The following is a 27,283-nucleotide window of genomic DNA, read 5'->3' as shown; positions in this document are numbered from 1 at the left end:
TCTGTCCTCCTCTTGAGAGTTACTCTGTGGGAATAGTGATTATATTCCCAAAATGCAAAAAAACAATTGTGGAAACCAGCCCTTAGCAGGCACTGAGCAGAGAGCAGAGTTGCAGCAAGACAAACCCCCACGGCTTCGACAAGGTGCTGAATATGTCTCTGCAGAGGAAGACCAAGGTTCATTCGGCAGCTGGTGGGTGTGCTTATTGTGAATGAGTTTGGGAGGAGGAAGAGGGAGGCTGGCTCCCTCCCTCTCTAATCCTACTCTGCACAACAGCAGACCCCTGCCGCCCCCTCTCCATTGTGCATCTTCCTTGGGAGTCATGTTGGGATTTAATAGCAACGTTACGTTTCCCCCCCTTAGTCATTCAGTGAATTCCTGTGTGTGTGTGTGGGGGGGGAATTTTCCTTGTTGCAAAGGATGGCTTCAAGTGGGAATGATGCAAGAAGCCCAATAATCTTCCCTCCTTTCTCTTTTTTTGAAAGCAGAACCAGCCTTTTATGTTAAGGCTCTGCTCACTTTCCCAAACTCCAAACTGGAGTAGGACAAGGAAAATAGGACGCGCGCGCGAGTTTGGAGCGTAGGACGTGTGCCTTCCCAAACTCCAAACATGATATTAAAGGGGGTGGGGGAAGAAATGATTAATAAGGGGGTGGTGTGTGTGTGTGTGTGAGAGAGAGAGATCCCCTTTTTGTAAGTTTGCTTACTCTGCAATGCTTTCCTTTCCCGACACTTTTGCTTCCCTGCTGGCTCAGTCTTTCTTTCTCTCTGCTGCTTCTGCCTCCCAGATCTAGGGCTGCAGAGCGATTTTGCTCCCCCCCCCCCACGGCCGATCTAGGCAGCAGAAGTGTTTTCGAAGTCTCTGGAACTCGCATCCATGGCCTTGGAGCGATTTTATGGCGCTTCAGCGGCTCGATGCGGGCGACAGAGGCCTGGAAAATGCGAGGGGGAGAACGGCGGCAGTGCAATCTGCACGGTGGGTGGGGGAAACGGCGGCAGGGCGATCTGCACGGCGGGTGGGGGATTTCACGCTCCCCCACGGATGATCCGGGCGACAGAGGCTTTTTCCACCATCCAGCCCGTGCTCTCAATGCAGAGAGAAAGAGAGCCGAGAGCGCAGGCGCACATGGAGAGGCGGAAGGGAGCAGTCTGGCCCCGCCTCCTTCCAGGGTGATGGCGTGCGTGCCCACAGGGACGGCTCTGCGTGCCGCCTGTGGCACGCGTGCCATAGGTTCGCCACCACTGCACTACGCCATGAAGAACTGAAATCCTGCAGTGCCTGCAAGGTCCCCTTGCTCAAGAAAGCACATGTACAGGCCCGTCTGAAGTTTGCCAATGAACATCTGAATGATTCAGAGGAGAACTGGGTGAAAGTCTTGTGGTCAGATGAGATCAAAATCGAGCTCTTTGGCATCAACTCAACTCGCCGTGTTTGGAGGAGGAATGCTGCCTATGACCCCAAGAACACCATCCCCACCGTCAAACATGGAGGTGGAAACATTATGCTTTAGAGGTGTTTTTCTGCTAAGGAGACAGGACAACTTATCAAAGGGACGATGGACAGGGCCATGTACCATCAAATCCTGGGTGAGAACCTCCTTCCCTTAGCCAGGGCATTGAAAATGGGTCGTGGATGGGTATTCCAGCCTGACAATGACCAAAACACACGGCCAAGGCCACAAAGGAGTGGCTCAAGAAGAAGCACATTAAGGTCTTGGAGTGGCCTAGCCAGTCTCCAGACCATAACCCCATAGAAAATCTGTGGAGGGACCTGAAGGTTCGAGCTGCCAAATGTCAGCCTCGAAACCTTAATGACTTGGAGAGGATCTCCAAAGAGGAGTGGGGCAAAATCCCTCCTGAGATGTGTGCAAACCTGGTGGCCAGCTGCAAGAAATGTCTGACCTCTGTGAGTGCCAACAAGAGTTTTGCCACCAAGTACTAAGTCATGTTTTGCGAAGGGGTCCAATACTTATTTCACTCATTAAAATGCAAATCAATTTATAACTTTTTTGAAATCTGTTTTTCTGGATTTTTTTGCTGTTATTCTGTCTCTCACTGTTAAAATAAACCTACCATTAAAATTATAGACTCATCATTTCTTTGTGAGTGGGCAAATGTACAAAATCAGCAGGGGATCAAATAATTTCCCCCCTCACTGTAGATCCAAAGAAGTAATGGATTGGGGCATGCATATTGTACTGGTTGGGATTTCCTTAAATCAACCATACCTCAAATCAATGCAGATCAATGCAAAACCCTAATACATACATGAATATTATATATGAACTGGCTAAAGACTATACCAAGAAAGGATGGAGCAAGATAAACAAATCCTTATTCCTACTGAATTTTAATGTCTATAAATTAAAGCTTTCAATTGATCTGTCTGCATAACATACAAATTATTTCCCCACACAGCATTCTTTCTCTTACTTATACATATTCACACAGAGAAAGAGAAATTGTTGTGGGATTGGGCTCAGCAAGCATAAACTTAAGCAACTTACTCTGTAGTAAAATAACTAATTTCCATCAGCATTACTCCCACATAACACACAAAAGCTGCTGCTGTGCTACTGAACTGTTTTTCCTTTTCTCTTTTTCTTCCTGGGGTGGGGGGGAGAACTTTTGTATTCAGAATATAAGCACAAAGAAATCCATGCATGCTTATTCTGTAGCAAGTCCCAAGATACATGAGCTTTACTGCTTAGCACTTCCAGTTCTGTTCATTCATTGCACTAACTCTTTTCTCTTGTTCTTGCAAGATATTAAAAAGAGCTAATATGCTGATCTAAATTTGCAATGAAAGAGATGCAGCAGGTTTCTTTACCACTTCTTTTCCACCCTTGCTTTCATTTGCATCTTTTGCCCACATTCATTCACCTGCTTTCAAAGAAACTTCCTCTGCTACCATATTCTCAGCAACAAGAGAACACCTGGGATACTGCTTCTCTTACCTATGCTTTAGTCACTCACTTTTATTATTTGAATCTCCCACAAAACTGCTGGCTTTCAACATGTTCCTCTAGTATTCCATTTTCAGTAAATTTAAGACTCCTCCTAACTCTTTGGTTTTTTGAGGTAATTAAAGTAAGTAAATAAGCTATGTTCCTTGGGATTACATTGCAGCTGTCATCATCACTTCTCTCCAGCAGCAGATATACCTGTGCATAACAAGAGGCAGGATTTGACTCACCTTTTCTGGTCCCATGCTGGGGCATTTCCAATTGTAGAAGTAATACTGCAAGTTTCCATCACCAATTCCAAATTTCAGCTTTTCCAGGAAGGTCTTGTTTTCCATAAGATCCAGTGCATTGAAAACATCAAAACCCTTCTGCAAAAAGAGACAGTTAAAGAATATTTGGTGGGTATATAGAGATACCTTGTAGCTCCATGGCATTAAGGAGAAACATCTTTTGCTCAATTGTACTAACTTCATTTAAATGAGCTAACTTCATTAAAAAAAAATCAAGTCGTGAGCAGTCTGCATTTTTCTTCATCTCTCAATCTCTCTGCATTAACTTTTTCCCCTAAATGCTAGAGCAGGGCTTTTCAACCGATGGTACGTACCACTTGTGGTACATGAATGAGTGGCAGGTGGTACGCAGCCATATACAGCACAGGCAAGGACTTAGAGTCCTCTGGAGCTGCAGAGTGGCTGGGGCAAGGCAAAGGCCCCAGGCTCACTTCTGGCTCACCCTCCTCCATGAGAAAGGAGGAGGGGGGGTGGAGACAGGAGAGGCTGTAAAAGGAGGCAGTTTGGGCGGGAGAGGAAGAGAGAGAAAAAGAAGCAGCCTTGGGAAGGAGGTGGGGTCAGCTCTAGCTGCACCGAAGGGGAAGGAGGAGAGGGGGGGAGAGGAGAAGAGATCAAGCAGGCTGGCCATGAGCCGATCTACAACTTTTGTGGCAGTCACCTGTGCTGGCAGTAACAAACAGGCAAGAAATGCAGCAGGGGAGGGGTCACCCTCCAAGAGGAATGAAAAAAGGCAGCAATGGCTGGAGGTGAGGCACGGGGGAGGGAGATGGAGAGTGGAAAGATTCTTATGTGCTTTTGTGACTTTGAAGTTCTGGGATTTGTGCAATGAGGGCTTTGTGTTCTTAAGGAGGATTGGAGCTGCCTTAGCCGGCAGCCAATACTTACTACATTTTTTTTCTTAAGTGCCAGCTGCGCTCCTTAACTTTCCTTTCTAGCCAGTAACTAATTCTTAAAGGGGAATGTGCCTTTTTAAGCTAGTTCACTCAGCAGCTTTTCTGTCTCTGGAGGCTTTTCCTTGTTTGATGAATATATGGAAGAGAGAAAATATGGGGGGGTTTCAAATTCTTCCTTCAGAAGGAGGTGGGCATGAGAAAGAGGGAGGCAGGGAAGGAGGGAGGGAAGTCCCACTTTAGCACTTGCCCACCAGCACCCCTGCCATTGACTTTGCTTGTCAAAAGGTTGCAAAAGGGGATCACATGACCCTGGGACACTGTGACCATCATAAATATGAATCAGTTGCCAAGCATCCAAATATAAATCACATGACCCTGGGCATGCTGCAATGGTCATAAGTGTAAAAAATGATCACAAGTCATTTCAGTGCAGTTGCAACGTTTTTTTTTGGTCATCAAGTTTTTGACACCTTGCTAGGTGGTACATGAATATTGCTATATCCTAAAAGTGGTACAGTCGGTGAAAAGGTTGAAAAGCCCTGTGCTAGAGCATTTAGAAGCAAACCAAGAGAGAAACTTACCAATTTGGCCAGTATGAGAGCATCATTCATGAGGTCAAGAAGCGGTGTTTTGGTGTGGACGTTGTAGAAAGAATAGGCTGCCTTCAAACTCTTGTGTGTAGGATGGTTCATAATGGTGGAGGGCAATGTGTAGAAACTCAAGAAATCTGTCACCTTCCCATCAGTGTTCTGGTGAAAACAATTAGATTCTTTAGAATTAACTTTTTTTCAGCCTTCAATCAGAGGAAAACAATTGTAACATTAGAACCATCATCAGCTATTATGCCTGTTCTCCATAGTTCAGCATAGTAAGGAAATTTCTATGGCATTTCCGCCCTTTCTGTATGTAATTCTAGCTTAGATATGAAGCACAATGAATAGGAAATCAGGCAGAAGAGCTCTGTGTACCACTTCAGACCGCAGGTGGTGAAAATGTGATGTTTGAATTTTCTGTTCTTTTTCTCTTTCCCATCGCTTGTCTCAAATTGCAGGATTTTAATAAATAGAATACATTTCTCTGGGATCAGAGAGTTTTAAAAATGGCATTCAGTTTCCGAAATGGTAAAATGTAATTGATGGCCTCCACTTCTTGTGTTTGCAGGTTGCTTTAAATCTAAACTTTAGATATAGCTGTGCACAAGAGCACCATTTACTTTCTGAATTGTTGGAGTACCCTGCCCCCACTGGGATTCAAATATGTGAACAACCGGTTCTCTATGTGGATGCCGCTTCCAGAAGTCCATTCTGGGCCTGGCTAACAAAAAAATAGCTACTGGTTCTGCTGAAGTGGTGCAAACCGGCTTAATCCCACCACTGACCCTGCCCCAAATGTATGTTGTCCAAATCAGTTGGTCTTCAAGTCTCATAATTGCTCAGTCTATTGGCCATACTAGTTAGGCATTATGGAAGTTGATGTCCAACAAGATGTATGAAGGATGTTAGGTCAAGGAGGACTGTTTTGCATTTTCAGGTTGTTTCTCTATTTGGAGGAGAATTGAATTGTCTTTCCATGCATAATATCACGCTTGCACAAGATCATGAACATACTGAGAAATCTCTGCTTCAGTTTTGCATATCCGAATTCTGCACTGAGATAATAAAACATACAGTCAGAATGTAAATTGACCTACAGAGAGAGAGAGAGAGAGAGAGAGAGAGAGAGAGAGAGAGAGAGACAGAGAGAGAGAGACAGACAGACAGACAGACAGACAGACAGACAGACAGACAGACAGACAGACAGACAGACAGACAGACAGACAGACTCTTTCTTTCTCACATACAAATACACACTCTGCCAGTATATTTCAAAATGATGGTGAACCAGGCTCTCCCTGCCTTCTGCTATAAAATTGACTGATTGGACTAACAACAACAACACACAAAAAAGCCCTCACCTCAACAATAAACGTGTCAATGATGTTGGACTGGGGCAAAAACCAATGCTCCACTTCTTCTTCAGTCATGATAGGGGACAAATGGAATTGTTTCAAATATTCTGCCAGAAGCTTGTGCACAACAGGGATATCTTTGCGCTCCATTTGCCGTAGTCCTGGTGTCTTAGGAGTCTAGAAAAAGATATCATTCATTCATTGAGAAACACTCTTAACTAATTCACTTGGTTGAGGATGAAGTGAAGTATTTCTGTCAGTTTTCAAGCTATATTTGAAAAACTCTCAATGAAAAACTATTCCTTAATGTTATATTAGCTTTGCATGCAAACAACTCTATAGTTCAGTCAGGCCCTGACAACTCTATAAAAACGATTATCAAGGCTACCTACTGCATCATGGCAACAACACTGAATTAGAAGAACTCAATTCACAGATATTGTAAATTAACATGGGTCTCCTCCTATGATGTCTTGATTTTAGAAGCAAAGAACGAGATGGTCAAAGAACATTTAAATATATCTTTAAGATGGGAAATAAGTTGCACAATTCACACCATTGTGCAATGATTAGCGAGGAGAATATTGTCTCCAAAACTAATGATCTAGATAGAGCAGAAGAGGGGGGATAATTTTCATATCATTCCTTATATTGTTTCTTGATCTGCATTCCCAAAATATCTGACAGCCATTTTCTTCATGAATTAGAAGCAAATTTTCCGGAATTGAAGAGAGCTCCCTGGAAGAGTTAATGCTCGTGTTTCTATAAAAATCAGACTCTCTAGCACAGAATATTTTATCCAGACATGAACTAAACATAATATCTGAGAAGATTCTGCAGTGCACTGGGAGTAACTAAAATTGTCTAAACACACCTGATGGTGATATGGAGAACTACCTCCTCATATAAGAGGATGAATAAAATGGGAAAGCCAAGAACAATGCTTTATGCAAAAATACATCAGTTAATGTTTCCTACAGACTGACACTCAGGGTCCATAGGAAATACTTATTATTTCAGTTATTTCTTGTGAGATAAAAATGGTTATTTTGACCATGCAATAATTTGCTCTACTGCACTTTGGGAATGTCTTTTTGGAAAATTTCTGGAACTCCTGAAGAAGTGGAATGCAGAATGCAGCAAGGCAAAACGAGCACAAGCCTATCCTAACATGAAAGACAAAATCTTATTCAGCACTGAAAGTGCACTTTAAATATAACTCATGAAATATGCCCCTTCCCATTAGATTTGATTGTTGTTATTTTTTTAAATCCTGAGTGAGACTCTCAGAAACTAAGTTTGGAGGATGGCTGAAACCTAAAACTACCAAAGATAAAGAAAGATGGTCAGCAAGATGGAAAATTTCTTGAGCTTCTGTTATAAAAATAATTCTATAAGGTAGCGTCCCTATCCATAATTACACACCTCGGGAAGCCGATAAAGCTTCATGGTGCGTTGCATAGTCATGTTCCTACTGAGGTGAGAAAATTTGACTTCAATCAGCTTGCGTGGATTCAGTGACCGATGCCAATACCTATTTTTTAAAAAAAGCAATATCCCAGGTTACTCATTCCATTCATATGGTGTTCTTCCTCAAAGGGGGGGGGGAGGTGTCTGGGTATCTTGAAACCTATGAACAAGGCTTAGCTCAGTATTAGAACTATATTTTACATTCAAAAATGGAAGTATATATTTTTTTCAACAATTTCCAAATACAATGAGCAGATGTCAATCTAAAACACGTTTCCTTCTAGCATCTCATATTCTTCATATTCCCTGTCAATCAGGATTTTAGAAGTGAAGCAACTTTCTTAGTAATAATGATACATCTAGCACTTATCTGTGCCCATCCATTGCAAAATCTGCAGTATCATAAAACTTGGTACCTCCTCCCTCTCTTCCTCAAAATGAATTTGTCTATTCATACTGGCAGAGAAATGGAAGAATTAAGTTTGAACCTCTGTTTTTTATTGTTTTTTAAAAATAATTATTTATTTCTATCCCATCTTTATTGTTTTTACAAATAAGGCACCAAACATGTCCAATACGCCTTCCTCCTCCTATTTTTCCATAACAATCACCCTGTGGGGTGGGGTGGGATGAGAGAGAGCAATTGGCCCAAGGTCAACCAGCTGGCTTTCATGGCTAAGGCGGGAGTTGAATTCACATCTCCTGCTTTCTAGCCTGATGCTTCAACCACCAGACCAAACTGGCTCTATGCCCGGGCTTAACTCGTTGAAACAGACCTAAAATTGATGTTTAATTTTGCAAAGCAATATTTAATTCTCACCCCCATTAACTGGTGAGCTACTGAGAATGATTGGCTTAAACACTGGCTATATTGCTTCCAAATGCACACTTGCAAGGTAACTTGCTTGAGAATAAACCAACCAGGCCAAGAAGCTCCATATTCTACTTCAGTAATCTATTCATAAAGAAAATGTTGTGTGACTCCAGTTTTCTTGCAGTTTGTAACATTTTTTTGGGCTCAAAAGTGTGCTCTCTTGCTCAATAATTCACTTTTCTGGTTTGAGGACTACTTTTCATTTTTAAAGTAAAGGATGCATGCAAGAGATGGGTTTTTAAGCAAAGAAAGTAAACAAAAATAAAACATAGAGGGAAGTAAAGGAGAAAAGGAAAAATACACCATAGGAATTGATACCTACCTGCATGTCCCAACAGGTTTTGGTAGAACTACACCGGCTGTGTATACTGCCTGGAAAATCCCTTCCAAGTGGACTCGCCGGGTGATCTCCCGTATCAAAACAGGTGCCACTCTCTTGGAACGCAGTTTCTTGTGCACACAAAGGAAATTTATTTCTACCATCTTCTTTTCCCTTTAATGGAAGAGGGGAAACTATTACTCACTATTTTCTCTCACAATCTGGAAAGCAAACTGGAGGAATATAAAAAAAGATGTATTTCTGTATTTGCCAAGGCTACAACTTTTTTTATATATAAACATATTTTATTGGTTATAACTATAACAATCTCCAGTGCCTAGTGTGCAGCGTGTTGTCTTGGTTTTTGATTTAATAAAAGAAAAAAAACCCAATAATAATCAATTAATACTCAGTAATGATTACGTTTGCTAACTCCATAATTAGTATATTAATAAATAATATATTTCTTTGATCTTCCCTTTTCCCGTTTATATTCTCCTTCTTCAACCTTAAACAAAATGTAATTTTTAATATTTTCAATATATAAATGGTTAAATATAAACACTACAACTTTTTCTTCTCTCCATATAAGAACCTAAGACATGCTGTCTCTCTAAACAACATAGAATTACTTTCTCTGTTTCAGGATACTTATATCGTCATACATTTAATGATTTTTAAAATGAGAGGATTTGGGATTCAAAACCTTCCACAAAGTCTTGCTTATTTATTCCACATAGATACCTGCAACAAGAAGCCGAAAAGCACTCTATAAATGCACAGAGTTCCTCATTTGAAAGAATACAATGTGTGTTTACTTTTTTTGTTCAATTGCAAGCTCAAATTAACTCTCATCAAAGAAGAAAAGAAGGGAGGAAGGGAGGGAGTTGGGGAATGGCAGCTCTTTGGAGCATAAACAGAGAAGTGTGACTTGACTTACGTTTCATATATGTGGATAGCAGCTGGAATAGCACTAATGAAGCCAACCAACTTCTTGCTTGAGATCACTCTGACACCACAATGCCATTGGGGAAGCCAGCCCGGAGGACGCAAAGCCCTGGAGAAAATCCACAATGTTGTAAAATAAAATGTTTTTGATTCAAGAACCTGCAGTATGTCATCATTTAACACAAGGCATTTGCAGTGGCCAGAGGATGGAATCATGTATGCCAGCATTAGATACACAAAGAATTTTTTTTGAATGTGAATCTCATAGGAAAGAGAACTTTTAGGCATCTTATAACATCACATTACAAATTTCCCTGTCAACAAATTGTTTCACTTGCCTACTTTTCATTCATAAGGATTCCCTGCATGAATTAAAAGCAAGTCTATAAAAGGAACTATGGGCTAAAATTGCATGGCACTTGCCAAAGATAAATAGAAGACTACTTTTTCTTCATGGGAAACCAACTCAGTTTCCAAAGTGACGAGGGATAGGGCAGCCTCTTGCTCAAGGCCCAACATGAAAGCCAAAGAGGCTGGTAAAAGAAAGATGGAAGAGTCACCCTTGCTTTTCTAATCCATTGCAGCAAAGAAAAGAACTTTTCTTCTTTCATAGCCAATAATAAAATTGAGTGAACTGGAGTAAGAAGAACAAGCTGTTTACTCCTTCACCAATCCATTCACCTGGCTGGAGAAAATCCCAAATTATTGAAAGCCAAGGCTGCCAGATAAAGAGAACAAATGCAGGACTAACATAATGTCTTATTCCAACAGCTACTTTGATTCAATGTCTTTCCAGTTCAATAAGACCCATCCCAGCTAATACATCCATAGTAGATATGTTAAAAAACAAATCACTAGACCTAAGAAAGCTGCCAGTATGGGATTACACTGTCTGAAAGAGGTACCTTTTTGAACAATAAAAAAGCTTACATTTACTTTTGTTTTTCTTCTGACTAGCTCTGATTTACATGAACTAACTACAATAGTAAGCTTAGGCTGTCCTGCCTAAAGAAGAACCACCTTATTGGCAGGATCTCACTTAAACCTTAAAATGTCTTTTCCCAGCAAGTCAATTTAAATGAACATAGAAGGGAAATCTATTCCGTTAATTAATACATTAATATGAGCAATTCTTCTTAGTAGGCTCTTTTGTCACACAAAAGAAGGAAATGACTGAACTGTCAAATGTTTACCTGAAAGAAACACAGCCCCTCATTCACTGTATGCAAGGACCCCCCCAAAGCAGGACCCCAACATAGTTTTCAGATCTTTATTTGAAATACAGTGAATTTTCTGTACCTTATTTTTCTAATGTTTTCCTTTCAAGATTTGCATGTGTAGCACACTGAATTAAATTACTCTGCTAGAAGCAGCATTTCAGCCTATGAACCTCTAAGTGCAGAGTTGCCTCCTATATGCTAACTATTCAGGAAGATAAAAATAGATTTGCCTAATGCAGATAAGAAAGATTATCCTATCTCTTGTGAAAGGGGCTTTCAGTCTTTTCGCAAAAAAGATTTTAGGGGGTAGATAGCAACAATACAAACATGTCAAGAGGGACACAGTGAATCTACTCCCTAGCATTTGGAGGAAACCTCTGTGTTATATTTATTGAAAAGATGTAGTTTATCTTTATTGTCTTTTGTACAAGAAAGAAAAATGGACAGACACCTCTGAGATATTCAGGAAAAACTGTAACTCACCACAGGAGAAATTCAGGGGAATAATCAAACCTAAACATGTTGTCATCATCTTCCACATAATTTTCATTCAGGAGAGTATATAGTTCCTTCAGCTAAAGAAAGCAAAAAGGAGAAGCATCATCTGCTTAAGGAAGCAAAGCTTTCTCTATTAAGAGAAAACAGGGCATCTGACTAGAGGTTCACTGTGGGGAAAACAACCAACATACTACGGCAGAGTTAGAAATGGCTATAACAAAATTTTGCTTCTGTCAATGGAATTTAGCAAATAATTCTAGTGAAACAATATAACCTACGGGTTTACAGCACAGTTTGTGCATAAAATTTTAAACCAGTCCTGAAAGGACCAGTTTTTAAACTATAAAAATATAAATCAACATTGGCTCTAAGGTAAGGAGGTATTTCATATTCTCAACACGTGAAATTCTGAGTTAAATTGTGACACAAATGAGTAGAATATGAAGAGAAAGCCAGAAACAGACAGCAGACTCAAGTGAGCAAGCCAAGCTAAACACTACAAAATGAAATTGCAAAACAATTCTTCAAAAGATGCTCTCACAAAGTCTACAAAAGAAACTGGTTTTTGGAAGATTTCTGAAGGTAGCTGGGAAAGAGAAGAGGAACTATAGTTGAACAAAACGAAGAAGAAGGCAGGTGCAGAAGCAGCTACATCAATCCCTTGTGTCTAATGCAGACAAGAAGAAAAAGGAATATAGGATCATTAATAAAATGCTTGAGATTTCAATTTAAAAAACAGGTCTCTAAAGCTGATGCTAGGGTAAGTGATAATAGCAGAAAGAGCGGTCGGGGGAAGCGATAGTTTTAAAAATAAACTTAAAGGATGGTTAGTTTTGCCTCATCCCTACTCACCACACCTCGATCCCCCAAGTCCAGGGCATCCCACATAAAGCCCTGAGGCAAGGTATAGGGCTCCTGACGGATGTTGTCCTTGTCTGGTTCAACAGGTCCATGAGTGTTTACTACCTCACCTGAGAGAAGGAAAATAACAATGAAAGCAAGTTGTCTCTATAGGTGAGAATTCATTCTCCAAGAAACATTCCTAGCCTTGTCTAAACTTACAAATTGCTTTATTACATTTTGTTTGAGCAGTTCCACTCGTTCATGCTTCTGATTCCTATGGTACTATAGCTACAAGATAGCCTTAGAAGAGAATATTTATACCTCTGGGTTGAGCAGCCTTGTCCCCACTAGCTCACATTTTATTCTTGTTTTCAGTCTACTTCTGATCAGTTCCTGGCCTTGTATCAGTATTGCTCCTAATTTGATTCTTCTTCTGTCTCTCAGTGTTCTTCTTCTGTCTTCTGTCCCTCAGTGTTGCATGAAAGGCATAAATGTACAGGTAGTCCTCGTCTTATGACCACAACTGGGATGGATTTCTTGTTGCTAAGTTGTTAATGGTAGTTAGGTCAAGATACCCTTGTTTTACAATATTTCTGTAGTGGTCATTAAATGAATCACCATGGTTGTTAAGCAAACACCACAGTCATTAGTGTGTGAACCCATTCTTCTGAATGGGCATTTTTTGCCAAACACTGGCAAAAAATATTGCAAATGTTGGTCATGGGACTGTGCAACACTACAACTGGTCATAAAGGTGAGCCAACTCCCAAGCACCTGAAGTGCAGTCATGGGATGGTGGGGGGGATATATGTATATGGTACATTTTATAATAGCCAGAAGTGCTTGATGGGCCATAAAGCTCCCATTTCGGGGCCACTGTAATTTTCAATAGTCATTACATGATCAGTTTTAAGTCAAGGGTTATGTGTACAGTTTGCACATGCTTTATTTTCTTTAAAACAGAAGGAAGGGAAAAAGAAAAAGACCCTCTTTTCATATCTACCTAACTTGGGCACAGGCTGTGTATCCCAGAACTGATAGCTGCGTTTGGTGGCTTCTTCCATGGTCTTGGCAGGCCCTTGTCCTACAGAGAAGAGCTCAATGGCTTTTTGAATCTCCTGCATTCTTTCTGCTGGTAATGAATTCACCTATGTACGAACCAAATGCAGAAAAATTAATAGACTGATCAGCCTTAATTATCTGTCCTTTTGTCCTCTGAGAAAATTTAAGCATTTCTTTTTTTGGGGGGAGGGGGGAGAAGATATCCTGCTTCTTTTCTCCTCTAAAAGCTACATAAAATACATATGTTCTCCCCTTCCACCTCTACCTGTCCTGAGCAAGAAATATTGAATATTCAATCACACACTCATCCAAGGCAACCCTCCCCTAAAAGAGCTGCTAATTTATCTCACTGTTGATAGACCATGACCAGACAGATAAGGATTACTCCAACTGAAAGAAACAAGCAGCTTCAACTCGGATTCTTAGCACTTCTAGTTGCACTTATACCCCAAAATAAATACGATAAGCATTAAGCTCCCATATATGCATATGCAGGTATGAAGGTTTGGAAGAATTCAATATACTAATCTACTGAAAAAAGTGTTTTTACCTTTGCAGATTGATCTTGGACCAGATCAAATTGCTCCCCCTTTTCTTTCTTCCGTTTCTGTTTCTTCTTTTTCTTTTTACACACACTTTCATCTGTTGAGCTTAAGCCACTGAAAAACAAAGAGAATATAAGAAACAAATCAAGGATATTCACTGCTAACAGCCGGATTTTGAGACTGCAGGAGGATAGGAGAAGATTCAAGAGTTCCTTCCTTTAGGTCACAGGTCAGAACCTGCCGCTCCGGAGCCACATGCGGCTCTTTGAGCCTTCCCCTGTGGCTCCCAGCCTCCTCTGCCATTTGCAGAGAGAGACAGAGAGAGGCACTTGCACTTCCCTTCTCTCTCTCTCTCTCTCTCTCTCTCTCTCTCTCTCTCTCTCTCTCTCTCTCTCTCTCTGTGTGTGTGTAAAAAAGAGAGTAGCCTCACCCTGTTCCGATGAGCTGACAAGCTTATTGGGCAGGGCTCCTCCCTTTGCTGCATCTCTGCAGGAAACAGGAAGGGTAGGAGAGAGCTAGCTAGCCTAGCTATGCTGACTCAGGAATTCTGGGAGTTGAAGTCCATGAGTCATAAAAGAACCAAGGTTGCCTACCCCTGAGCTAGCCCAATAAGAATGTGTGTCAGCTTGTTGGAGAACAGCTTGAAGCCAGCTTGCCAGGTGAACAGAAGATTGGAGAGAGGAAGAGAGAGGGGGGAGAGAGAAAGAGAGAGAGAGGGAGAGAAAGAGAGAGAGAGAGAGAGGAGAGAGAGGGAGAGAGAGAAAGAAAGAGAGAGAGAGAGAAAGAGAGAGAGGGAGAGGAAAGAGAGAGGGAGGGAGAGGAAAGAGAGAAGGAGAGAGGAAGAGGAGAGAGAAAGAAAGAGAAAGAGAGAGGGGGAGAGGAGAGAGAGAGAGAGGGAGAGGAAAGAGAAAGAGAGGAAAGAAAGAGGGAGAGATAGAAAGAGAGAGAGGAAAGAGAAAAAGAAAGAGAGAGAGAGGAAAGAAGAAAAAGAGGAGAAAGAGAAGGAGAGGAAAGAGAGAGGGGGGAGAGGAAAGAGAAAGAGAGGGAGAGAAAGAGATAGAGAGGGAGGGAGGGACAGAGACAGATCTTTTTGCCATCTAAAATAAAGATAACACTGCATATATCCTTTTTTACCTTTAATGTGTTTGTTTGTATGTATGTATGTATGTATGTATGTATGTATGTGTGTGTATATATATGTGTGTGTGTATATATATATATGTGCACACACACACATACACACACATATATATTCAGATTTCTTTTTGCTGACAAAGAGTGAAAGATTTAAGTGGGAGACTAGTATAGCTATTTTGGACTCATTAGTCCTCATCAGCTAGCCACACCCTTTATGGGATTCGAACCTGGGCAGTCTACATGCTAGGCAGTTGTATTAACCACCAGGCCACAGGCTCTCCTCCCCTCTTTGTCAGCCGAGTCAAGGGAGTATATACAGAAAGTTTTTCAGACAGACCGGTCTGATTGATTACACCTTGGCATTTTGACTGCTATACTGCAGTTCTATTAGAGTAGAGTAGAACTGCAGTATAGCAGTCAAAATACCAAGTTATAATCAATCAGACCGGTCTGTCTGAAAAACTTTGTGTGTGTGTGTGTGTGTACATATACATACATACATACACACACATACATACACACACACACCTATAATAAAGGTAAAAAAGGACGTATGCAGTATTATCTTCATTTTAGATTTCAAAGGGGTTTTGCGGCTCCCAGTATTTTGTTTTCAGTGGGAAACGGGTCCAAGTGGCTCTTTGAGTGTTTTGGGTTGCCTACCCCTGCTTAGGTTATTCACAGCACATCTCTGAGTAGTTTCAAGCTGCTCAGAGAAACCATTGCTAGGAATTAAACTGTGATGGTTTTTATATATTATTTTTTTCAGATATTATCCTAGCATCTTTTCAAACACAGAATCAGAATTAGAGAGGACCATTTAGGCACCAAGTCCTAAATTAATTCCTTGCATGAATCCAAATTAAAGCATTCAAAACACACGGCTGTTTAGCCTCTGTGAATGGCATTACAATCCTTCCTGGCTAACTGCTTCCACTAAAAAGCTGTTTCTATTGATAGGGACACTTTCCTAATACTTAACTGTAATTTTCATTCTTTCTAATTCTCTGACCATCCTTCCTGCCCTTTCCAGAGCAAAATTTCAGTTTGTCTGAATCCTGTGATTTGCTAGGACTGAACAAAAAGTCTTTCTGTGAGGGAGATGGGCAGTAAGTGTGATAAATAAATAAATACAAAATATTCAAAGGGGAGTCCAATCAATGAGGAATAATGTGGGAGTATTAATTCGGTGATTTGGATTATATACTTTTAAATTAAACATAATTATATTAATAAGCTTAAAATTGCATCTGCAATTTTGCAGCCATTTTATACTGTAGACTCATAATCAATTTGCAATCAACTACTATTCTAATATCTTCATTAATTCTCTAGCCAAGCCAATTGCCTCATTCCTACCATGCCTATGCATTTTATTTTTGTTTCCTAAGTAAATATTTCTCTGCTGTGTTCAGCCCTTTTCGCTAATTTATTAAGATTTGTCTAAATATAACTATCCCACTCAAATTTAGGTCATTTGCAAATCTGAGCAACATTCCCTCCAGCTCCTCACACAATGCTCAAGAATGAATCCCATGATTTGCTATTCCAGTTTGAAGATAACCTTAGGCAAGTATTCTCCTAAGGTTGTTAAGCTATCTATACATCCTTGCAAATGTCATACTATCCATAATATTCTTAACTGGCTTACTAATATGCTAATGCAAATATCAACTGCATTTCATTGGCCTTCAAATCAGAGTCAGTTTGTATTGATCTGAAAGATTGCAGACAACCACAAAATGCTTCACGTTTATTGTGAAATTACCCATGTATATATACCATACTACCATTCACAACCCTATTATTTCCATCTCTGTATAATATATAACATAGATATTGTGTTTATGGATAAATACAGTCAACGTCTCATGAGAAAAGACTAGGATAACCAAATGAAAATGATGGACTGGTTGAAGGAGGAATGAATGGAATTAAGCTGCATGTTTTACAAATTAGTATTTTTTTTCTTTGATGTGCAAGAAGATTGTAATCTGTATTCCAGTTTTGTGAGGAAATGAAAAAGGTTGATCACAGCATATGATATGATTTATTTGCATGAGTAATGTAGCTTGCTTGGCTGTTACTCTGATGTAACACACCTTCCTTTCTTAATGAAACTACATTAATTTTTTGAGTCAGAGGCCATGACAATAATGTAAAAAACTTCAAAATATTGCAACTTATATACAATCAACACAGCACACGCTATTATTATTACTGAACTTAGCATTATTTGCTTAGCATTAAGATAAAAGATTCAACTATTTGGACAGTAATAATCTTAATAATTATTACTTTACTAACAATATGGCATATAATAATTTATCAACACAATAACATAATAATAATCTTGCATATAATGGGCAATCCTTCTGTGCTGGAGATTTCACTTTAAATAATACTTTGGTTGCCAAGGCAACAAGGGATGTTTTGGTGGTAAGACATGTATTCAGTGGCACAATGAGGGGAAAAAGAGATTACGAAAAGAGTTTGAAGACATCGTATCTAATAAAAGCTTTTGTCTATCCTGTCCTACAACTTTAAATTATGAATTATTATGAATTGTTTTTCAAATATATGTTCTTCTGCAACAATGCAGAATAGCAATCATTGCAGACAAATACTACCATTTATCTTCTACTTCAGTTTTTCTGTCTCCATGAAATTCCATTTTAAAATTGTTCCAACCACCTTTGATAAAGCATTTATGTTAGTTCTTTTGAATATTTCAAAAGAAACATTTTTTAAAAAACATATAAATGAGACTGCCAGGGCACTTTGCAAGGATCTTTTTCTTTAATTAAATCCTCAAAATTGCAGTCAAGTGCAATGGTATGAACAGTCAGTCTAGAAATTATTTTTCTGAACCAGAATTGGAACTGACCCACAAAAATATTTCAAACTGACTCCAATTTTAATGGCTTCATTTAGGTAAAATAAGTTATTGTTTGTGTTATTTTGAAATAATAAGATTTGAAAATCCTTATTGGAAATCAACCAATACTCAAACCTTATTCTGTAATTCAGAATTGTTATAAGGCATTGATTAGGCCCCATGACTGCTGTCAAAACCTTGTTTGTAGCTGCAGATAACAGGAGTTATCAATCTTCCTGTTATTTTGGTCTATAATTGTCTAATCTGTTAACACTGCTTATGCTAGCAATACTGGTAGTCCTCGAGGTACAATAAGTTATTTAATGACTGTCCAAAGTTACAACTGACCCCACAAAAGCTACATATGATCCTGTTTCACAGTTATGCCTGCACCCCCGACATACATTTGTCCTTACAACCAACTGTAGAGAGAGGTTGCAGCATGCCCACTCACCTATTTCTTCCCATCTTTCCTTACCGGGTCCCCACAGGCACTGGGCTTGCTTTGCCACCCCACTGGATTTCACACGCTCCTCCCCACCCCCAGTCCTGTTCACTCACCTTTTGAAGGTATCCAGAGCTCAGGAAGTCGGTTAGAGAAGACCACTCTATTGCTGGAGTATGCTAGCTTTACGATAACACAGCTAATGCTGGGTGAGCTAAGGTTACCAATGAGAAGGAAATCAAGAGGGTTTTTTTCTTTTCACTAGCAATAGCTCTCTCGGCGTTGAAGTCAGCATAGCTAACATTGGGAGAGCTAAGACTAGCAATGAAAAGAAAACTGGCATGATTTCTTCTCCTTAATTGTGCCATATGTCCCAGCAACAGAGCAGCCTCCCTCCTTACCCTGACTCCGAGTTCTGAAGATTTTTGAAATATAAGTGTGAAATTTTGACAGAGTGGACAGTGAGGATGTCCATAGGGCTGTGGAGATCCCAAGGGGCCAGAAGGCGAGCAAGGGTGTGGGTCTTAGGAGGGCTTGGAGGTCCAACGTAGGTGGGTTTGTGCCTGCACTAGACTTCCCAAGGTCTCCCTCAACCCTCAACCCTGAGGCACCTCATACTCCACTTAATGATCCATGCGTTCATTTAACAAATGCACTAGGGAGAGCAGAGAAGGGGGATCATTAATGAAACGGTTCATTTCAGACTCCATTACTGTTGTATCACGAGGACTACCTGTATTGTAAATTGAGACAAGCTGCTGGTTTTTTAGAATAAAGTCTGTAATGTTGTGCATTCTTCAGTAAATGAGCATTATTATCACTGTTAGCTTCCACTATAAAAACATTAAGGAAAACTATCCAGAGCTTCTCAAGATAGCTTGCTTCACTGGTCATTAGAATGTTCTTTCCAACAGAAACATAACTTGAACTTCTTGAAATTTAAAATAATTGTACCACATCTCTGCTCTAATATGTTGTCTGTTGAATCATACCCTCTCAAATGTAGAAGCTAACATAAATTCTACTTGACAAATACACATTTAATCAGCTACAATACTTTGAGCAAATAAACTTTCCTAAACCCAAAGGGATAGCTGAACAAGTCTGGGCAAAATACTAAAGTGAGAAGGAATCTGCATGCTTTCGGTTGTGTTTAGTGGTGAAATCAAATGAACAAAGAAAACTAAGCTATGATATAAAGATATAAAGCTCTGTAGCACAGATTAACCACAGTTCCATAGAAAAGAATAAAACACTTTCCATATAACTCACATAATGTCCTATTGTCAAAAATGTGTAGTTGTTGTGGGGTTTTTTCTTCTTTTTTATGCAACATCACCTGCAAATATGGCAATCAATATACATAAAATGGTAAAATACATCCAGTTATGGCTTACTACTGCATAAACTCAATCACCGAACACACATGTGGTGTTTAAGTAGAGAATTAAAAAACACAGTTAACCTGAATACAACTAAAGAAAATAGAGAAATGCAATTGCAGTGTCAGTTTTACATTCTAGATCAGCGATCCCCAACCTTTCCGGCTCCATGGACCAGCAATGGTAGTGGCAGTGGTGAGGGGGAGGGAAGGGTTTTGCATATGCATCCTAATCCTGAGCATGCGCAAATGGAGCTTCATGGGCTCGCCTGCCACTTGACTCTCCCGGTTCCCAACGGGCCGCAGACCAGTACTGGTCCATGGACCAGAGGTTGGGTACTCCTGTTCTAGATGAAAAAGATGAAGCCCTAAACAGAAAAAAACAGTGCTCTTTTTAAACCTATTTAATCTTAAAATGAGAACTATACCATGTGCCACATGCTAAGAACAAAAGTAAGCAAGATGTCCTGCTGTGTGTACAAATGGCTCCAAATGACAGAAATCATAAACAACAGAGGAAAAACGCAGTGCAATCCAGGGTCTCTAAACAATACAACAAATGAAAACTTATAAACCCACATATTTTTATCTTATGTCTAGCACACAGAAAACAGTATAAGCTGTTAACCATCTCTCAATGGACTGCGGAAAACAGGTTTTCTTTAAACTACAATTTAAAACATGGGAACTATTATTATGCAGTCATGTGCTCAGTTACTTTTGAAATGGGCAGTTTTATACATTTGATGTGGGGGTCACAGTGGCTCAGCAGTTAAAGATGCTGAGCTTGTCAGCTAAAAAGCTGATGCCCAAGTTTGAGACCCAAGTGCCATCTGATGGAGATGAGCTCCTGTTATTTGCTCCAGTCCAGCTCACCTGGCAGTTAGAAAGCATGCAAATGCAAGTAGATAAATAAGTACTACTTTGGTGGGAAGGTAACAGCGTTCCGTACACCTTGCATATAATCATACTGGCTACATGACCACAGAAATGTCTTCGGACAACGCTGGCTCCCTCGGCTAAGAAACAGAGATGAGCACCGTCCCCTAAAATCGGACTTTACCTTTATAAATTTGATAAATTGTAAGCATTTCAATAAAATATTGTTTTGTGTACATAATGAAGACACACACACTCTTTTTACTCATTAATAATGATCACTAATTATTAATATATTAAAACTTTATTATTCCTCCCTTAATGGCTGATCTGTTTAGGGACCATTCAGTTAAATAACTTTATGACTGGTCCTGGTATTTACAACTATTACAGCAGCCACATGGTTAAGATTTGAGCACTTTGCAACCAGCAGGTATTGGACACTGTTCCAATGTCCTGCAGTCATGTGAGTGCCTTTTGCACCCTTCACAGTTTATTTCCAACAAGCAGTCAATGGAGAAGTCAGCAACAAAATTAAAAGTTGCAGTCATGTGATATTGTGCTTAATGACCATGGGTGATTCATTTAATGATCCCACCACAAATGAGATTGTTGGTTTGTTGCAACCATGTGATATTTAATAACTATGTTGCTTAGTGATGGAGTTGCCAGTCCCAAATGTGGTTGTTAAGTGAGCACTAGTTATAATGCTGTTTTCATTAAAATGGATTAATCTTTAATTCACATTCATTTCATGTCCATTTGGATTCCCATAGTTCTACATTTTTCTTTCATCAAAAGAAACCAGGTTGCACTAAAAGAATGCAGGATGGAACTTGAGTCATTTGGAGGTTGACTCAGCCATATTAATACAGAAAATTTTCATGAAGCACAACCTCGCTTAAGGTGCAGCAGTTCAAGGTTAAGTCACATGGCAGAGAAGCTATTTATTATAAGGTCAGAGAAGCTTCAACTAAATTAATCTGAACCTTAAAGAAAAACTAAACTGAGCTTTTAACTATGTTGCATTCTCTCTCTCTCTCTCTCTCTCGACGCATTTAAATGTTTAGAATTAATGGATTTATGCACATAAAAACCATTCTGAATCATTTGAATAAAAATATTCACAATCCAAGATGTGATAAAAAATGAATAGCTGATCTTGTGATTAAATCACATGAAGTAAGAATGACTTAGCAGGAAAACTCTCAAAAACAACTTGCAACATATACGGTAAGCTTTGAAAGAAAACAGAGACAGTAACCTCCTTATAAGGCCTTCATTGCAGAAATCACTAAAATTTTCTAAATATTCCCTAAAATGCTGAACAAGGACTACTTATTTCAATGACTTTATCATTTTAATAAAGAATTGAAATTCAAGTCACTTATATCCTTTCATTTTTATTCAACTCAAAACCCAATTCATTGCTCTGAGATTACTCTGGTTTATGCTATGATTACTTTGTACTTTGAGTAGGAAACAATATTTTTTTTTTGTGAATCTTTCTTCACAGATAATTCTGAAGCAAAAACTATTCAGTAAATCTTGTTTATAAGTTAAACCAAAAGGGTTCAGGTTTGGGGTTTTTTTTCCCTGCAATGTTTCAATTATCACACCTGATATAGGTGTGAAACATTTTTCAATCCAACTGCTGCTAAGATGCTCTGAGTTAAAAGAACAGTAGGTCTGGGGGATGTTTTCCCAAATATTTCATTTTTTTTAACAGTGGAATAAGTTGATTTTATTCAGGAAATCCAGCATTATTATTTTTGCACAGTGCATCCAGAAGTCATAGCAGAACATATTAGAGTGGGGTTAAGGGTTCTTTTAGTTTTAATGTCATGTATTTTATTTCGTTTTATTTTTTCCCCAAAAAGTGATTAGTTACAAATCAATTTTTTTCTCTTATCCCACAAATATAACAGCCAATACAGCATATATTTGGTTTTTCTTTGACTTTCATTCCCACAGTATATGAGGTATCTTACAGTTTTATGATATAAAAGGGATGGAGACACTTCCCAAATTGGGCAACTTAACAGTGTGTCTATTTTTATTTTTTATAAAACTCATATTCTCCCAAAAGAATTAGCAGAAATTCAAAATCTGCTAGTGGTATAGTAATTCTAACAAATGTTCAAAATTTGGAATAGATTAAGAAACAAGTAATTCAGAAATATATATTTAAACTAATAAACTTATTAATTACTATAGCCCTGCTAAATATTTTCCAATTATTACATGTGTTTAAACATAAGTTGGACTGTGGTTCAGATAATTTGGGATATTTTCATTAAGTTTTAGATCCCTCATTAAAGTACAGCACTATGCTACCTAAATCTAATTTTTACTCATGGAAATTACTGCATGTTTATATGCTCAATCCAGAGATAAAGAGTGACTTTTAAGGCATTTTTAATAGGAAACAGTTTTTTTCCAGCTTCCTATCAAACTTGTTCTTGATGAGATTACTGTCTGGTATTTTGATAACATAGTAGAAGAAAGAGTTGCTCCATGTTTTCCAGAGAGTATTTAAATATAACTTTATTGTTGATGTTACCTGCAGCAAATTCTTTCTTTCTAATTTACATTACATTTTGTATGAAAAATCCAAATAATTTCATGCTTGTAATACTTGTAATAATCATGCTTGTGATAATTCTAAATTGTAATTAATATTGATAGTTTTTCTTCCTTTATTTCCAATACTCCAAGACATATAAACAATAGATTAATAATTTTAATACTGCATACATATCAATGTAATAACAATATCATGATTTGTAATATAATAAAAGGACAAATATATAACTATTAAATTATCCATTTTTTGTAAAACAGATACAAGAAGAGTTTTCTTTTTTGTGGATGTTTTATAAATGTATTGGTTGTTTGGGATACATTAAAAATATGCATGTAGTCATATTTTTCTTATGTTTATAGAAGTTAAATGAAAATTCAGGGGGGGAAAGGTTAGTGAGCTTTTGAGTACACACCCAAGGCCTACTCCAGAAATATTAAAAGATTTCAAAACTTAAATTTCCTTGACATACTTGAGAAGCATATTAATTGAATCATATAAATTAAGAGTTGGGTGAGATTAGAAAACCTGACAATTATTAATCTTTTGGTTGGAAAAAATACAATAATCTATTTATTCAAGTACACATGGATTAATTATTCAATATTCTAACTCAATAAATCAACATATTTTCATGCTTAATCTTGACTGAATAATACTGAATCAAATGTAACTGAAGAAATAATATTTTAATATAATTTTAATGTTTATACATAATTGTCTAGTTAACATTTTCTTCACTAAAATATTAAAACTATGAATACAGAAAAGGTTTTCAGTCTGGATTGTTATCTGATGAAGATATACATTGAATTTTTTGTCCCAGCATTAGCAGAAGTTTATATTAATGATTTTTAAACAAAAAGAATTTTTTTACATGCACCCATGCTCCAAATTTTCCCCCAAAACAACCCTACTGCATTAAGAGAAATAACCAGTGTAAAGTCATCTGATGAACTTTTGTGTTGAGAACTGACTATTCCCGGCCAGTATCTTGATTACATCTTTATTGTACTTGAGTACAATAAGGTATGAGTCTTCTCTAAGGTTTAACATAATCATTCATTCGAAGTAAATTCTTAATGGCATTTTCTTCTAGAAAAGATTCCAAGAGCATTTAATAAAGTTCAATGTAACTTTATTTCAGCTGACCCCGCCCCCCATCCTCATAATCTATACACTGCGATAATGGATGGGGAGAAAAGTAAACATTTTCCTGTTGGAACAATTATTTTATTTCAGAAAAAAGACATATCTATTTGATGTTTCCTCTAACACTAATCAGTTCTATTCTTTGTTTAGATTGCACTGTGCCCTGGATTAATCTTAATATGGCTCTGTGCAGAAGTTCTCAGTCTGAAAGTAGCTAACGATTGTTTATTATCTTTTCAAACCTAACTTTTACATAGTCTTTGGTATAAAACTAAATTACAAAAGGCAGCCAAATGAGACAAATTGTCTGAGGAATACAATATTACAAGAAATGCTGATTTGTATCTGACTCTATGTTAGAGCTATATGTAAAATTGTGAATATAATACACTTGTTTTGTGATGCTCCTGAGAATTCTTAAACGGAAAAAGCAAAGTCTGATTGGAAATTCCCCAATCTCAAACTGCATGAAAGCTGCAGTGTATTACCAAATCCTATATAGCTGGTCTGACTGAGAAGCCATTCAGTCAACTTCTAGTAGGGTGAACTTATTTATTTATATCAAACAACCAAAGTGAGTTTCAAATAATCTAATGTGCATCATTTATCTAAATAGAGGTTCATTAATTAGTGGAGGCTTCCGGTTTTGTGCAGTAGCCAGCAGCAGAGGGATCACGGGACTCTGCACTCTATGGCCAATTTTTTTTTTCTGTTTGGGGACCCTAAATGGGCCTAAACTCGCCCCAAAGATGCGACAAAGAAGGAGGGGTGCCCTGCCAACCGTGGAGAAATGGCGGGCAATCTGGTCATCTGGGGAAAGCCCTCCAGAAACCAGTAGAAGAAAGGCTAGCTTCACTCCAGGGTCTAGCCCAAGCTACAAGCAGCTGAAGCCAAAGAGCACTAATTTAAGCTTGATTATAAACAACATGTTTGGAACTGGATAAGAATACCGATTCTCTCTCTTCTACTTGATAATTGATTTCCTGGGGGGGGGGGGAACCCAAGAACCAAAAATCATCTGAAAATGAGAAAGAGGGGGACTTTTGCTCTACCCTCCCAGACGGAAGCGGCGAATTAAACTTTTATGGGGAACAGAAATACATTCAAATGAAATGAATATAAGACTTAAATCTGGATAAGTTTGAAACTGGTGGAATTAGTTAACATTTTCTTTTCAAAAGATTATTGATGAAAAGAAAAGAAAGTAACTGCTTGTTTTGAAAACTGAAAAATGAACTGGTGCTGACATCTAGTGGTGGATGAAAATATACAATTGTAGTTGCTCTGATACAGGAATTGGCAGAAAGCCCAGAAAAAGATAACCTGTTTTTGTGACCTTCAATGTTTTAACTAAACAGACAACAGCTGCAACAAAGAAAAAAAACATTTTGAACTATCTACAAAGTGAGAACCTTAGGGGGAAAAAATTGATCTTCCTGGATTATAAATACTTATTGAACTGTGACTCTAAAACTATTTGCAGAGAAAGGAAAACTTTGATTTTTGGCTATCATGGAACATCAGAGATCTGCAGAAAGAACATATCAAGAAAAAACAAATACTTTCCAGGAGGAAATGTATGCTATGCTGCAACTAATACAAATGACAATGAGTTCAAATCACAAGGAAATTAAAAACAATTTTGAAAATATAAATGAACTCATCTTCAATTTAACCTCACAACAAAAAAACTCTCTGAAAATAAAAAAGAGAGTGATCAAATAAAGCAGACAACTGAACATAACCCAGAGGAAAGAGATTTAAAGATGGAACCCAACAATGGAAGGAATTATGACTTAATCCAGGTGGAGAAAAACTTGCAAGAAATATCGGACATGGAAAAGATAACCTACATTTCAAGATTGCAAAATACCGTATTTTCCGGCGTATAAGACGACTTTCTAAACCCTGAAAATCTTCTCAAAAGTCGGGGGTTGTCTTATACGCCCAGTCGTCTTATAGTTGGAAAATACGGGTATTCTATTTTATTCCTTTATATAAGCTGAGGACGCGATGGGGGCGGTGGCCGGGAGCCGTTGCCTCCCATCCTGCTCCCCCTCCCAGGACGTGATGGGGACGGCGGCCGGGAGCTGTTGCTGCCCGTCCTGCTCCCCCTCCCCGCCCGTTCAGCTGAGGATGCGATGGGGGCGGCGGCCGGGAGCTGCTGCCTTCAGTCCTGCTCCCCCTCCCTGCCCATTCGGCTGAGGACGCGGCAGACAGTCTGGGGGCAGCGTGGACTCCCGACGATGCTGTAGTGGCTGCTGCCGTGCTGCCGCCGCCGCTGGAGCCGCTGCCTCCCGTCCTGCTCCCCCTCCCCGCCCATTCGACACTGTCTGCCTTTCATTCTCTCTCTCTCTCTCCTAACCTGGAGGGAGAGGGAGAGAGAGAAAGAGAGAAAGAGGAAAGAAAGAGAAGAGAAAGAGGAAAGAGAAAGAGAAGAGAGAGAAAGAGAAAGAGAGAAAAGAAAGAGGAAAGAGAAAGAGGAAAAAAAGAGAAGAGAAAGAGAAAGAGAGGAAAGAGAGAGAAAGTTAGAGGAAAGAGAAAGGAAGAGAAAGAGAAAGAGACAGAGAAAGAGAGAGGAAAGAGAGAGAGAGAAAGTTAGAGGAAAGAGAGAAAGAGAAGAGAGAGGAAAGAGAGAAAGAAAGAGAGGGGGAGAGGGGGAGAGGAAAGAGAGAAAATGAGGAAAGAGAAAAGATTGAGAAAAGAGAGAGGAAATAGAGAAAGGAAAGAGAAGAGAGAGGAAAGAGAAAGAGAGAAAAGAGAAAGAGGAAAGAGAGAGAGATAGAGAAAGAGAGAGGAAAGAGAGAGAGAAAGTTAGAGGAAAGAGAAAGAGAAAGAAAGAGAGGAAAGAAAGGAAAGAGAGACAGGAAAGAGAGACAAAGAGAGAGAGACCCTTTTGACATCTAAAATGAAGATAACACTGCATATATCCTTTTTTACCTTTATTTTAT

The 27,283-nt window shown here is 38.8% G+C and overlaps 1 protein-coding gene across 1 annotated transcript in view; it reads right to left on the bottom strand.

The window, feature by feature from the left end:
• The window catches only part of NMT1 (N-myristoyltransferase 1), a 37,871-nt gene that overhangs the window by 3,997 nt on the left and 6,591 nt on the right, over window positions 1-27,283 (bottom strand). Inside the window, exons 2-11 of the mRNA XM_015814627.1 lie at window positions 13,882-13,990; window positions 13,273-13,417; window positions 12,279-12,397; window positions 11,412-11,503; window positions 9,701-9,817; window positions 8,764-8,934; window positions 7,523-7,631; window positions 6,104-6,274; window positions 4,731-4,898; window positions 3,197-3,334 (exon numbers count right to left, since the gene is read on the bottom strand). Coding sequence (XP_015670113.1) covers window positions 3,197-3,334; window positions 4,731-4,898; window positions 6,104-6,274; window positions 7,523-7,631; window positions 8,764-8,934; window positions 9,701-9,817; window positions 11,412-11,503; window positions 12,279-12,397; window positions 13,273-13,417; window positions 13,882-13,990 — 1,339 coding nt within the window. The remainder of the gene's footprint in view (window positions 1-3,196; window positions 3,335-4,730; window positions 4,899-6,103; window positions 6,275-7,522; window positions 7,632-8,763; window positions 8,935-9,700; window positions 9,818-11,411; window positions 11,504-12,278; window positions 12,398-13,272; window positions 13,418-13,881; window positions 13,991-27,283) is intronic.

This window comes from Protobothrops mucrosquamatus, unplaced genomic scaffold (assembly GCF_001527695.2).
Source record: "Protobothrops mucrosquamatus isolate PMUCROS unplaced genomic scaffold, P.Mucros_1.0 scaffold269, whole genome shotgun sequence".
Taxonomy (NCBI): Eukaryota; Metazoa; Chordata; class Lepidosauria; order Squamata; family Viperidae; genus Protobothrops; species Protobothrops mucrosquamatus.
This window is presented reverse-complemented; position numbering and strand designations above follow the sequence as displayed.